The sequence below is a fragment of the Heterodontus francisci genome, chromosome 32, assembly GCF_036365525.1.
Source record: "Heterodontus francisci isolate sHetFra1 chromosome 32, sHetFra1.hap1, whole genome shotgun sequence".
In the NCBI taxonomy this organism is placed as follows: Eukaryota; Metazoa; Chordata; class Chondrichthyes; order Heterodontiformes; family Heterodontidae; genus Heterodontus; species Heterodontus francisci.
Window position 1 is genome coordinate 30,592,986 of NC_090402.1, and position 13,901 is coordinate 30,606,886.

Here is a 13,901-nt window from a genome sequence, read left to right on the forward strand (position 1 = left end):
GCAGACTGATGAACATCTACGACCAGTTCGAACTGGCCTTGGGAGCCAAAGTAAATCACAGCACGAGCAAGGCCATGTTCTTTGGGAACTGGGCCAACTGATCCTTTGTCCCCTTCACCGTCAGGTCAGACTACCTGATGGTGCTGGGGATATGGTTCAGAAGGGCCGGGGCATGTGCCAAAACCTGGAAGGAGTGAGTAGCCAGGGTACACCATAAACTGAGCATGTGGGAGCAGCGATCTCTCTCCAATGCGGGTGAGAACCTGGTCATCAGGTGCGAGGCGCTCACATTGTTGCTGTATGTGCTGCAGGTCTGGTCCATACCTCACTCCTGCACCTTGACGGTCACCCGAGCCATCTTCCGTTTTATCTGAAGATCCAAAATTTTTTATTTAGAGAGATACAGCACTGAAACAGGCCCTTCGGCCCACCGAGTCTGTGCCGACCATCAACCACCCATTTATACTAATCCTACACTAATCCCATATTCCTATCACATCCCCACCTGTCCCTATATTCTCCTACCACCTACCTATACTAGGGGCAAAATATAATGGCCAATTTACCTATCAACCTGCAAGTCTTTTGGTGGTGGGAGGAAACCGGAGTACCCGGCGAAAACCCACGCAGACACAGGGAGAACTTGCAAACTCCACACAGGCAGTACCCAGAACTGAACCTGGGTCGCTGGAGCTGTGAGGCTGCGATTCTAACCACTGCGCCACTGTGCCGCCTGTGGGTCCACAGGGACACTGGATGAAGGGGAGAAAACGTACCAAACGTCGCCCTCATCCTGATGAGGGCCTTTGTTTGCGGCTGCATCAAATTTTGTGTAGAACTTCAGTACACAGACACACAGCGTCACTACGTGCTGAGGGTCTATCTGTCCCCAGTGTTGCGAAGGATGGATCTGGCCACATTACTGTGGAATGCTCCATTCAGTTGGACCGTGCCATACCACCCAACCCTTGTGAAAAAGTTTGTGCGCAGAAACACCTTGGACCACAAATCCATCAGGCAGTGGTCTGCACGGAATGTCTTCAAGGCGCTGTGGAAAAAGGAGATGGTGGATCCTGTTGGATGGTTGCCCGAGCAGACTACCAAAGTCATTTGGCAGAATGCCTCATTGCCAGAACTTTCAAACAAGCACCAAGACGTAATTGGCTGGTGGTGAGAAAGACCCTCCCTGTCAGATCTTTCCTGCACGCCTGGAGCCTCACCGCTTCCGCATGCTGCCCTCGAGGTGGCTGTGATGGGGAAGAGACCGTCACCCACCTCCTTCTGGAATGTGCCTTTGCAAAGCAAGTGTGGAAAAAAATGCAGTGGTTTTTGCCGAGGTTCATCCCGAGCAGCTCTGTAACACAGGGGTCTGTGCTCTACGGGCTGTTCCCCGGGACGCACACCGAGATAAACATCAACTGCTGCTGGAGGACCATTAACTCGGTGAAAGACGCTCTTTGGTCTGCCCGTGCTGGTGTTCCAGTGCAAAGAGTTATCCACGACCGAGTGTTGCAGACTGGCACATTCCAAGATCCAGGACTACGTGCTGAGGAACGCATTAAAGCTTGGGGCAGCTGCCTCAAAAGCTCAATGGGGAAAGGCCACTGTGTAAGGTCCTCCCACCATAGTATGCCGAGGGGATGGAACCCATGTAAATCCCCTTGGGTTGTATGCACCAAAATATGGTTTTGCTGTGCAATGCAAATGTACATTGCATGTATAATGTAATGGCAAGGGTTGTGAGGCATTCTGTATCGTAGAAAACTGATTTCTCTGCACTTTCTGGAATGTCAAATTAGAACTGTTTCGTAATTTTTTTATTTTATTTTATTTTTTATTTTTTTTACAGATTTTCCTGAATAAAGTATATTTTTGAAAAAAAAAGTACAACCTCCAAAAGTCTATTTCATGATTTAACTACCATGACACAAGTTCCACTTTAATCCCAAGAAGTTCATATTGACACACAGCAATCATCCACCCCTTGCAATCATGTGACACAAGATTAAGGTTAAGATTTCACAGCCTGGAGATGTGATTTCAACCAGATTCGAGTGTACAAGGGTGGGCCACATATTTCACATACCTGTTACTGCTGACCATGGTAGAACACAATATTCGTACAGCCTGATCATTTTACTCATGTAGGTTTGCAGCCAGCAATACACACGCTACTCTTTGGCTGCATGTTTGTTGGCATGTGCAGATTTGACGCCACTTAAAAGTGGCCAGCACCTCTTAAAAAAAGAGGTGTATGCTATCAGCAATCAGACATATGGCTGAAGCAAGAACTCAGAGAGCACGAAGGTTCTTGGATACTGCCTTGGAGGCTCTGTTGCAGGCAGCGTTCATGAGGAGGAACTTGCTGGATGGCAGGCAGGATGCCATCCAAGCATCAACTACACCAGCAATGGGAAGAGACTGCAGGTGTTTATTCAGGACCTGAGCTTAGCATACAGGGCATGGGTGCTATGCCAGAAGAGTCAATGACCTCACTAGAGTTGTCAAGGTAAAAATATTGCTCTCTGCTCAGGCTTCTATCACTTACAATCATAATGTTCACAACACTCATGAGACTTTCCTCCCCTGCTTCCCCTTTACTCCATTGCAATCACAACACCACACTTCACTACACCTTCTTCTCCTCACACTGTCACTCACCACTACTACAAACCTCATATCTTACAGACTGACTATCAGTCAAGTTAGCACCGCAGCCTCACAGCTCCAGCGACCCGGGTTTGGTTCTGGGTACTGCCTGTGCGGAGTTTGCAAGTTCTCCCTGTGACCGCGTGGGTTTCCGTTGGGTGCTCCGGTTTCCTCCCACAGCCAAAGACTTGCAGGTTGATAGGTAAATTGGCCATTGTAAATTGCCCCTAGTGTAGGTATGTGGTAGGAGAATGGTGGGGATGTGGTAAGGAATATGGGATTAACGTAGGATTAGTATAAATGGGTGGTTGTTGGTCAGCACAGACTCGGTGGGCCGAAGGACCTGTTTCAGTGCTGTATCTCTCTATTATACCATGGCAAGCACATTATCCAAACACCTCACAAGACTCCCACTCACGTACTCCCTTCTTTCTTGCAAGAAAATGTCACACAAAACTCAGAACAGCAGAATGGCAAGGGAGCAGCAAGAGCCCACCTGCACACCCTCTCCCCCTTGAAGAAAGCATGTGCAGAGGCAGAGTCAAGGACTGTAGCAACTGACAACACTGAAGGATCCGCTATGCAGGGCTTCTTAACTCCTACTTTTCTTTGTCCTTTCTGACTTCTGTCTCACCCTTCATGCTATACAAAAAACTGCAGATGCTTTCACCACCCACTTCTTTTTCGCTGCTCTCCCTTTATACCACAAGCTAAACCCTGTACCTCCCTTTCATTTCAGGTATTGAGAATGTGGAAGCCCTCTGCTAGTTGAGGGAAAGGAAGGCATCCTTCCAGAAGATGCACCATCTCTTGCAAGCACCAGCTCAGATACATGCATCATGGGCACTTTACAGGCTTGGTTAGGCTGTGGGAAAAAGTACACCAGAGCTAGAGCAGGGGGATAGAATGCCCCAGGTGTTAACTCACCAAGGGGTGAGGTAGCATACTAATTCTGCTGAAGACTCAGATGTGAAATTTGAGGCCCAAGATCAACAAAGGTGGTACAAGGGCATATATCAGGATAAGATGGATGCACTAGGCAGACTGCTCAGATGACTAATATGGTAGCTCAAATAACCGCCATCTTGGTTCTGGGGGCCAGTGTCCACAGATGTCTCCAAAGCTTCACAGCAATCTTTTCTCATTCAGAGCTATGTGTGTTCTGAGGCACTGTCTCAGGATAGTGTGCTTGGCTCCACGGGAGAGACATATGCTCTCTACTCTCAGGTAGACAATCTGATTCCCCTGCCAGCCAATCCAACAGTGCCACACAGCCAGCCAAGAGGTTGCAGGCTGCAGTCAAGCCTTCTAGATCCAGATCAGAAGATAGAGTCCTTCTAAAGAGCCACAACTGAAAGCAGTAGTCATATCCAGAGTAATCCTTTGTGAAGTTGTAGATAGGAACGTCATGTACATTCAATCACAGTAGTAGGTAAAATAGTTCAGTGTTGAATGGTTCATAAAAGATCTTTCTTTAAAGGAAATGGTTCTGCAGAAGGGCCCTGGCACGCTCAAGAGTTGGCCAACTTTCTAGTGTCCCCCAGTGGTGTCACTCAAAGGTTGGATGGGCTAGCAAAAGGTACACTCAGTTCTTCCCAATGAAGATTAGAATGTCAAGCAGAAGGTAAATCATAGCACTGAGGCAGACACCCAGCCCATGAAAGCTACCAACGCCAACATAGCCTGAGCCTCTTGAGGTGAAGATCAGCTGGTGTAAAGCTGTTTATTTAACAAAGTAGCATTGTCAAATCAATAATCTTCATATTTAGCTGAGGCAGCATAACCAAGATACAACCTGAGCACTGTATACGATCAGGCAGTGCCAAAGGATCAGTGCCAGTTAAACTTATTTGATTTTTGCTTACCCTTTTTCTCAATTTTACTCTTAGAATTCTAGATGACACATGGAGACAATATTTGAGTATAAACAGAAAATTCCAGGCATATTTGGCAGGAGGCCACATGTTTGAATTACCATGCAAGCAGAGGTCATGACCATCAATTATGGTAGAGGTCCTGTTATAATTCACACAATGCTTGAAGTCTTTCTAAATTTGGCCTGAGGGTGTACATTACACAAATGACAATAGGAAATATTAGGCTTGCAATAGATCCAAATCACAGGTCAATCAACGCCAATGAGACAGAAATTAATATCAGATTGCTACGCATAGGGATCGTGGGCAGAGAGCAATCATTAAAGTCAGTTTTCACCAATTTCCAGATTTTAATTTTGGGTGGTGAATCAGTAAAGAAACAAATTTATCTCGAATTTTAAGACAAAAGAAACAAAATTTCCTATTGTTTCCTTACTAAAAATCAGGTTTGCAAATGTAGCACATCAAATCCGTAACATCAGCATACACCGTACATACAAAGCTGAGGTCACTAATGCAATATGTATAGACTCTGGATCTGATCTTTTGCAAGAAAAGAAACAAAGGTTGTACAAATTGAATTTTTAAGGGGATCTGAATCATAATTAGGTAAGGACAATATTCTTGATACCAGCAAAAGTCAGTTTTTCACTACTGTTCGGTATGGAGCAGCGAGAGCCGACACAGTAACGATACTGATAATCCCTTGCAGGGTTAAGGCATCAACCAAATGCTGACTCAGGTCACACACCAAATCTTTAGTAAAGGCAAAATGACCACCGCCTCCCTGGGCATACTCTCCAAGAATTATCTCACCAGATATTTCCAGGTATGAGTCTAAGCAATAAACATATGGGTTAATGATAGTATGACGAAGAGACCCATAGAAGTCTGTGAAGGTTGCAAATAATTGTGGGCTGTCATTCACCATTTTAAAGTAGCTTGCTTATTTTATTTGAACTTTAACAATGCTCAAAATAAAAATTAATTGAAATGGATTTCCCTTGAATTTATTCAGCTTTGACAGTCACATTTTTGCCATTTTTATACAATAATAAAAGCTATTAAAAAGTGCTTTAAATTGGCAATAAAATCTGACTTTAAATATCCTTGTACATGAAGTACAGCTGCTAGCAGCTCATTCACCCACTATGTTCCTGTCCCCTGAAGCTCCCCACCCAGTTCTCTCACTGTCACTTCTCTCCCCACTTTCAAATACCTCTTCAAAATTCTGCTCTTGGACCATACTTACAGATCCTAATCCTACACTCAGTTTATTCTTCTTCCATCCAGTTCCACTGTATTCTCCCTTAAATGGAATGTATATGAAGATATATTTCTACTTGTGAGGAGTGCTATAGAAATGCAAGTTGTTATCGATTGATTGATAACAAGTGTCGACCAGAACAGTAAGAAGTCATCATCCAAGACAGTGCACATGGATATCAATGTAGCAAAGGAATAAATCAATGCTGATTTTTTGTTTCAAAAAAATTAATACTTAAGCAAATGAAGAACATTTAAAACATTATCAATTCCATCCAACACCAGTAAAATCCAAAAGGGAAACATTGAAAATGCGTGCATTTAACATATACAAGAGTGAAGAATGTTGTTCATTCATGGGGGAAAGTAAGCAGTTACTTCACATGGTGGCTCCTTTTGCGCAGCATACCAGCAAGGGATACCATGTGAATTAGCACTGCTTGGCATCAATGTCACAAACTCTACAAGGAGGTATCATCCATCATATGGTTCCTCCAGAATATTTTTTGAACTTCATTGGTATATAAAGTACATTGAATAAAACATTGGTTCTCAGTCAGTCAATCTAAAATGTTGCAGTATGTCTAAATTTGGCAAAAATTTAAAGCAATTCTATACCTTTTCCTTTTACACCAACATGACTAATCTTCCTCTTCTTTTTAGGGCAAGAGGATTTTTTAAGCTTCAATGAAGTTGCAATGACTGGCTTTTGAATTTTGATTGCATATATATTCTGGTATTCAGAATTTTTCAGTCTTTGTTCCATTTTCTGTAAAAGAGAAAAATGGTATTAATATTAATTTAAGAATATTGCTTAGCCCCTCGAATGGTCTACTGGGAGTAACAGTAAGCTATATATAACACTCAGTAAGCACCAAGTTTAGCATGAAGCTAAGGAGACCAGAGGGTTCCATTTATGATTCTTGATCTATGCTGAGTCAGTTAACCTCAGCTTTATTGGGAGTTGGACCAACAATTGGCCTCAGCACCTCTTGGCGAAGGAAAGAAAAATTAATCCAAGTTCCAAAGTCTGATTAGTATCCAGTGACATCTGCTGGAAAGTGGTTGAAGACATCAGGTGAGAGAAGAACTTAATTTGTTTGTGATGCCCTCCATGAATAAACAGCCTTCCAACACTCATCTTCGAACACAGATTCTTGACTTTTCTGGTTATGATTAAGTTAATATACTATACACCAGATGATCTCGTGGCTTTGCCTATGGGGAGTTGGAAGAAATGTTGTTTTTAACAATAAAGATATGTTATTTGGCAGATTATGTACTATTAAGTCACTGATCTACCGTGGTGAAATATGTGAAATTCAGTTTCATTAGATGGTGTTCTATGAATTAGAGCAGAGTTCTGCAAATTTGATTCAGCAACTTCTATCATTTGTGTGTGAAAATCAAGTCTTGGTTATCATTTTACGTTCCTTAATTTGTGTATCAGCGCTTCACTTTTACCAATTTTAAGGTCAGAATAAAAGGGAAGATGTTCATAGTTCTAGGGATGTAGAAACTGTTTGGTAATACAATCAGAGGAAATGGAGAAGAGGCTAAATGGGGATTGTAAGTAATGTAAAGATTCTTCTAGGGGTAGGTGGTAGAACTATGATGCCGGTGCTACAGTTAATAGGTGGAGTAGAATGGGAGGGCAGATTGCTGCTGGAGCAAGAGCCTTGCAGTACTGTGGTGTGGCAGAGTAGGTGCTCAGGACAGAAAAAGCGAAATGTGTTCAGAGAAATATGTAAAGGAGATAATGGATATTTACTGCTGGCACAGGTAGGATGGAATGGGGTGTGGCAGGAAGGCATGGGGCTTTGAACAAAGGCTAGAAAAAGGCAGCAGGACAGAACAGGACTGGAGGAAACATGTGGGTGCTTGAATATGAAGTGATATGAAGAAGTGGTGAATGTTTTGGGAGAGAATAGGATAGGCATACAGCATATCAGGAACAAATGGTGACAGGAAAGTGTAAGAACAGGTGAATGTTTGGATGTTTGGGATAGGAAATGGGAGGAGGGAATAGCAAGTAGCAGAAGGGAATGAGTGTTGAGGGAGTACCAAAAAAAGGTAGAACACAGGAAGGCATAGATGTTCAGGGTGGGAAGCAGTAAGCCTGTGCTTTGTACACAATTTTGTACCAACATAAACATTCTAATTCAGGTACCTCTGAAATCAAGAGCAAAGTAGAAGTATTTTGAAAGCAGACAAAGCTTCGAGCTGAAAGGATGGGGTGGGGGGGGGGGGGGGTGCGGTTGGAGATTGGCCCAAGGGGAATGAAGAGGTGGGGGATGCACATGTTGGGGGCAGGAATAAGAAGGGAGCTGCTGAGGCCCAGGTTATTTCCACAACCCTTACTGGAAAAAGCTGTTTGAGGTTTCCTCTCCAGATTGCATCACACCACTTTCCATCGCAAAGGAAATAAGAAGGGAAGAAAAGATAGAACACAGAAGGAACAACAAGAATAGTTAGGGTCAGATAAGCTGAAGAGAAGCAAGAAAAGAGAAAGTGTGAGATGGCAAAAGAAGTGTCACAGAAGGAAACAGTGATATGAAGACAACAGATAAATAACAGAGACCATTTTTTCTAACTTATGATGTGCAATAGCACAGGTTATCTGTGTGTGTGTGAGAGAGAGAGAGAGAGAGAGAGAGAGAGAGAGAGTGACCGACGTGTATTTATAATAACTAATGCTACAGCCCCATCTTTTGGACAATATGAGCACTGTACCTGTTTAACAAAAGGCACACCGTGAAAACACACACTCAGAGAACTTATGAATGAAATAACACCAAATTTTAAAACAACTTTCATTGATTTACTAAAAAAATCCTCAAAGATTTGCTCTAAAATCATATGACAGTACTTTGACTAAAACTTATTTTTAGCAAAGAGCATGATATCATTTGTAAAGTGAGGAATAATTAAGATGAGTATCCACATTGCTTCAGATCTTTTAAATCAAGCTTACAAACTATCAAGTTTCTCTATATTTATTAAGAACACAAAAAATATATCTGGGGTACAGTTCTAATACCTTGTCCAAGTGCCTCCGTTTACCCAATTCTTCATGTGAGTCTCAATAGCAGGTGTCAGCAGTCTATGTATCGTGAAAGTCATTAAAGACAAGACTGACTCACCCAGCACTCTCACAAGCAAGGATAGCTTAGGATAGATCAACAGCAGGATCCTGGTTTGACTTTTTATTTTCATAGCCCATTAGTGTTGAATCCAAGTATCATATCCCGACTATTGCACACAAGTGGAGATCAGTTAACTCAGCACGAGCCAGGAACTGAAGTTAAAACCTCGAGGGATTTAAATTGGTTCGCCCTCAAAAATAAGCGTCAGGATGGTGATGCACAATTGCCCTGCAGCCAATGAGTGAAATGCAAGCAAACCATCATGCAATCTACTCACCGCAATGATTTCTGCATGTAGCCAGCACTCCCCACTCTGTTCATTGGTTGCATGCATCAGTAGGGCATCCAATATCATTAATAATTTACACTACTTAAAGCTAGCCTGCACCTCTTAAAGGGATATGCACTGTGGCTGCAGCAGGTCCTGGGAGTTGTTCTACAAGTAAATCTGATTTGGGAAAGAGTGAAGATTGGCTAACCATGGCAGACTTCAGGAACTGCAAGTCTTGGTGGAAAAGGAGGAGAGATGTCCTGTACCCTCAGAGGGACAGGAGACCCTCCAAACACATGACGTGTAGGCAGTGGGAACCAACAGCCACAGATGACAATGCCAGGAGTATATCCACAACGACCTGGATGGAGCGCCGGAAGAAGTTTCATATCTCACAAGACTAGTCAAGATCAGTAAATGTGTCTTCAACCGCCATGTCCTACCAACTGCAACACTAGCCTCAGCCAGTGCACAATTCACCATCCTCCCATCACTACCCTACCAATATTGTCTAACAATCAGGACTCATATCTAACATGCATGTGCTTCAACTCACCCTCACACATTTAGCATTGTTGCAAGCTTCAAATTACACCTCACTGCGAGTATACATTGCCACCTATTCAACAATGAAAGCAACATCACCCAGATTCACGTACTCAGTACATGATACAAACATCCCTGTCTTGCAGAAGGCAGTACACAACTGGAGGCAACAGGAACTAACATTATGGGGAAAAGGTGTGTCTACATGTTCTCACCCCCCATGGAGGAGATGGTACTGCCCATTATAAGAAGGGCCATCATTGAGGCTACAACTGAAACCATTAACAGTATCTGCATAACTAATCCTCCTTCCCACATTGCACTTCTCCCTCATTCCTCAATCTCTCTTCTGATTTACAAGCTGCAGATGATGAAAGCATGCAGTTCTACCAGAGGACGACAGGAGTAGGCCATTTAGCCACTCGAGCATGTCCCGCCATTCTGAGAAAACAGAAATCTGTGACCCAACTCCATATATCTGCTTTTGCCCCATACCTTTAATATCTTTGATTAACAAAAATCTATCAATCTTAGAATTAAAATTAACAATTGCTGTTTATGGAAGAGAATTCCCAATTTCTATCACCTTCTGCATATTAAAGTGTTTCCTAATTTCACTTCCAAAAGGTTTGTCTTGAATCTTTAGACGATCCCACTAGTCCTTGACTCCATGACCAGAATAAATATTACTATCTACCCTTTCTGTTCCCCTTAATTTGATCAAATCATCCCTTAATCTTCTAAATTCTAGGGAATATATCCCTAGCTTGTAATTTAACCCTTGGAGTCCAGGTATTATTCTATAAATCTATGCTGTACTCGTTCCAAGGCCAATACATCCTTCCTAAGGTGCGGTGCCCAGAATTGCTCACGGTACTCCAGGTGTGGTCTAGAGCTTTGTATAACTGTAGCATGACTTCTACACCCTTGTATTCTAGTTCTTGAGACATAAAGGCCAACATTCCATCAGCCTTATTTTCTGTACCTGTCCTTGACATTTTAATAATCTATATACATGGACACACAAGTCTCTTTGGACTTCCTTTGTTTCTAGTTTGTCACCATTTAGAAAGTACGCTGTTCTATCCATTTAGGTTCAAAGTGGATGACCTCACATTTGTCTACATTGAAATCCATTTTCTTGAGTTTTGCCCATTCACTAATCTATCAATGTTTCTTTGTAAGCGTCTGCTTCCATCTACATTTCTTACAATGACGCCTATCTTTGTGTCATAAACCCCTTTAAGTCGTTAGTATGTACGGTGAATAATTCAGGCCCCAACGCAGATCCTTGCAGGATGCCACTTGTCACATCCTGCCAATTCGAGTACCTGTTCATTTCCTTCTCTCGCCTTTCTTAAATAGTGGACTGATGTGTGCAATTTTCCAATCTAAAGAAATGTTTCCTGAATCAAGAGAACGTTGGAAGATTATAGTTAGAGCATCTGCAATGTTCTCACCCACTTCCTTTAAAATCCTGGGATGGAAAACATCTGTTCCTGAGGATTTGCTATTCTTCAGTGCCATTATTTTCTTGTTATTTTGCTTACACTAATTTTGCCAACTCCCTGTTCCTGATTCAGTACGAGTTTCCTTGAGATGTCCGACATGCTATCCTCTTCCTCTACTGTAAATACTGAGGCAAAGTAATTGTTCAAAATGTCTGCCATTTCATTATTTTCATTTACATCATTGTCATCAGTTTTCAAGGGGACCGTCACTGCTCCTGCCCACCCTCTATTTCCTAATTGTAAAAATGTTGTGTTGATTTTGATATTCCTTGCAAGTTTCTTTTCCAACTCCCTTTTTGTAGCTCTTACTATCTGCTTTGTCACTTTTTGCTGCTTTTCGTAACTCCCCCAGTTGTGAGGGCCCGTGATTGTTTTTGTATTTTTTGTATGCTTTTTCTTTTAGTTTTATGTTGTCCCTTACCTCTTTAGTCCTCCATGGCTGCATTTTTTGACAAAAAGACTTCTTGTCCCTTACGAGTATAAACTGGTTCTGTACCACATTAAATTTTTATTTGAGTATCTCCCATTGATCTTCTGTTTATCCAGTAACAGCCATTTGCCCAGTTTACCGTGGACAGTCTCACTTAGATGATCTCCAGGGGTTTTCATCTCTTTTCAGCTAATCCTACCAAATATTTCTCTTCCTCTCTCACCCCCCCCCCCGCCCCCACCTTTGTTCAGTTCATCTGAAGGGCTCAAGTATCTTCAAGCTCTCAGCTCTGACAAAAGGTTTACATCTAAAATGTCAACCTGTTTTTTCTCTTTACAGATGCTGGTGGACTGCTGTCATTTTCAGTATTTTCTGTTCTTATTATAATGATATAAATCTTTTATATCTGTTAGTGCCTACCATTCATACTACTGTTCCTGTGCAACAGCACATAATTCTATTCCCCATTATAATAACCATTCCAAGTGAGTTTCCAGCTAGTCTCAATCAGAGGGTTAGACTGGTTAAAAATTTTCATCCAGGGTATCTATTTCATAAATAATCTCTATATAGCACAGCCAGTGTTCAGCACCAATTGCAATGTATGCATTTAAAAAGATTTCCAATGGGCTGTAACGACTTCAGGGGAAAAATATTTAAAATTATATCTGCTCTAATTTACGTACAAAATTCCTTAAAACAGTAGGGAAAGGCTTTTGCATGTAATTTACATCTGAACAAATAGTTAAAAGAGCAATGATCTAAATCCCCTAGTTAAAGTCATGGTTATTAATAATCTGGTGTTCACTTTTGTGTTTTTGAAAAGTTAATCTCAAGAACCCAGGGCAAAGGGTAAAGTGCCTTTTCACCCTCTGAATCAATTCAATTTGAGAGTATTTTACCACAATTGCAACTGACAAAGCAAATTCCTCTTGCAAGTTGTCACAGTTGCCTGCCGTTAATGTGAAGAACAGTAACTGTCAGAAAATTCAAACAGTTTTCTTCAAAGTACTACTGACAATAGAAGCACCGATCAGCACTGCACCTAACAGGCTAAATCTGAAGGAAATCAAATTCTTTATGTTAACTTCTCTTTCTCATTGTCTAGTACTAACGTAAGCTTGAGGAAATCTATAAACACCAATCTACATATCTAAGTCATGCCAGCATGACAAAATTGCTTTCCAACTGCTATTTTAAAATTACATGCAAATACAATTACTTAACCAATGAATTTGATTCATGAATAGACTGCCAATTTATTAAACCTAAGAAATTACTCACGTTCATTATAGCATTCCACTAGCACAAACAAGTTCTTTGTCGAAGCGTTTCGAAGATTTATAGCCTGTTCTCGAGACTTTCAGTATCTTATATATTTTAAAACATCAAAATCGGTTAGACTGGCTCAGAATTCAATCTTTTCTTCTTCCCTTTTGCAAGTTATGTATCGGTAGTTCAAAAAAGTAACTTGAAAGACGTCTACTCTCTCCCACTTTTCACCACTCACACTGCTTAGTTTCAATGGATAAACAAGCAATAGCCTTCTGGCATTCAACCTTCACCTAGCAGACCAATCACAGGCTTCTTTCTAAAACACAAGACACTTAAACAAATACAGACTCTGCAAGTACATCTTAATTAAAAAAAAGGTTCCTGGGGAGCATGAGATGCACCACTCCTCTCAAACGTGTCCTGTTAACATTCCACAAATTCAAACAGAGATTTTCAGCAGCTAAGATATCAATGTATCCCACAAGTCACTCATTACTAGCTCATACCATTAAACAGTATTATTTAATGATTAAGAATGAATTTAAGTATTTGCGATTCCAAAACAACTGGATTTAACTACCAACAATGAATGCTACATTTTTATTGACACAGTTGCCAGAATTTCTCAAAACATAATTTAAACAACTACAATAGAACATAGAACATAGAACATAGAACATACAGCACAGAACAGGCCCTTCGGCCCACAATGTTGTGCCGATCCTTTGTCCTCTGTCAAGGACAATTTAATCTATACCCCATCATTCTCCTTTATCCATATACCTATCCAAAAGCCTTTTGAAAGTCCCTAAAGTTTCTGACTCAACAACAATAGTGCAGCAGAAGTCAGTTGTTAGTTATAAAGGCAGGCTTGCTAAATTTAACCAGTACTGTCAAGGTAATTTTCACTTTACTGCATGGATGGCAACC

General features: G+C 41.5%; 1 protein-coding gene across 2 annotated transcripts in view; it reads right to left on the reverse strand.

The window, feature by feature from the left end:
* rgs3a (regulator of G protein signaling 3a) overlaps nucleotides 1-13,390 on the reverse strand; it is a 401,039-nt gene extending 387,649 nt beyond the window's left edge. Inside the window, exons 1-2 of one of the 2 annotated variants that reach the window (XR_010969010.1) lie at nucleotides 12,981-13,390; nucleotides 6,411-6,561 (exon numbers count right to left, since the gene is read on the reverse strand). Coding sequence is in view for 1 of the 2 variants with exons in the window: in XM_068012622.1 (XP_067868723.1) it covers nucleotides 6,411-6,561; nucleotides 12,981-12,986 (157 nt within the window). In the remaining variant the exon portion in view is untranslated. The remainder of the gene's footprint in view (nucleotides 1-6,410; nucleotides 6,562-12,980) is intronic. The other variant, XM_068012622.1, reaches the window with a different exon arrangement.
* Nucleotides 13,391-13,901: the final 511 nt, after the last annotated feature.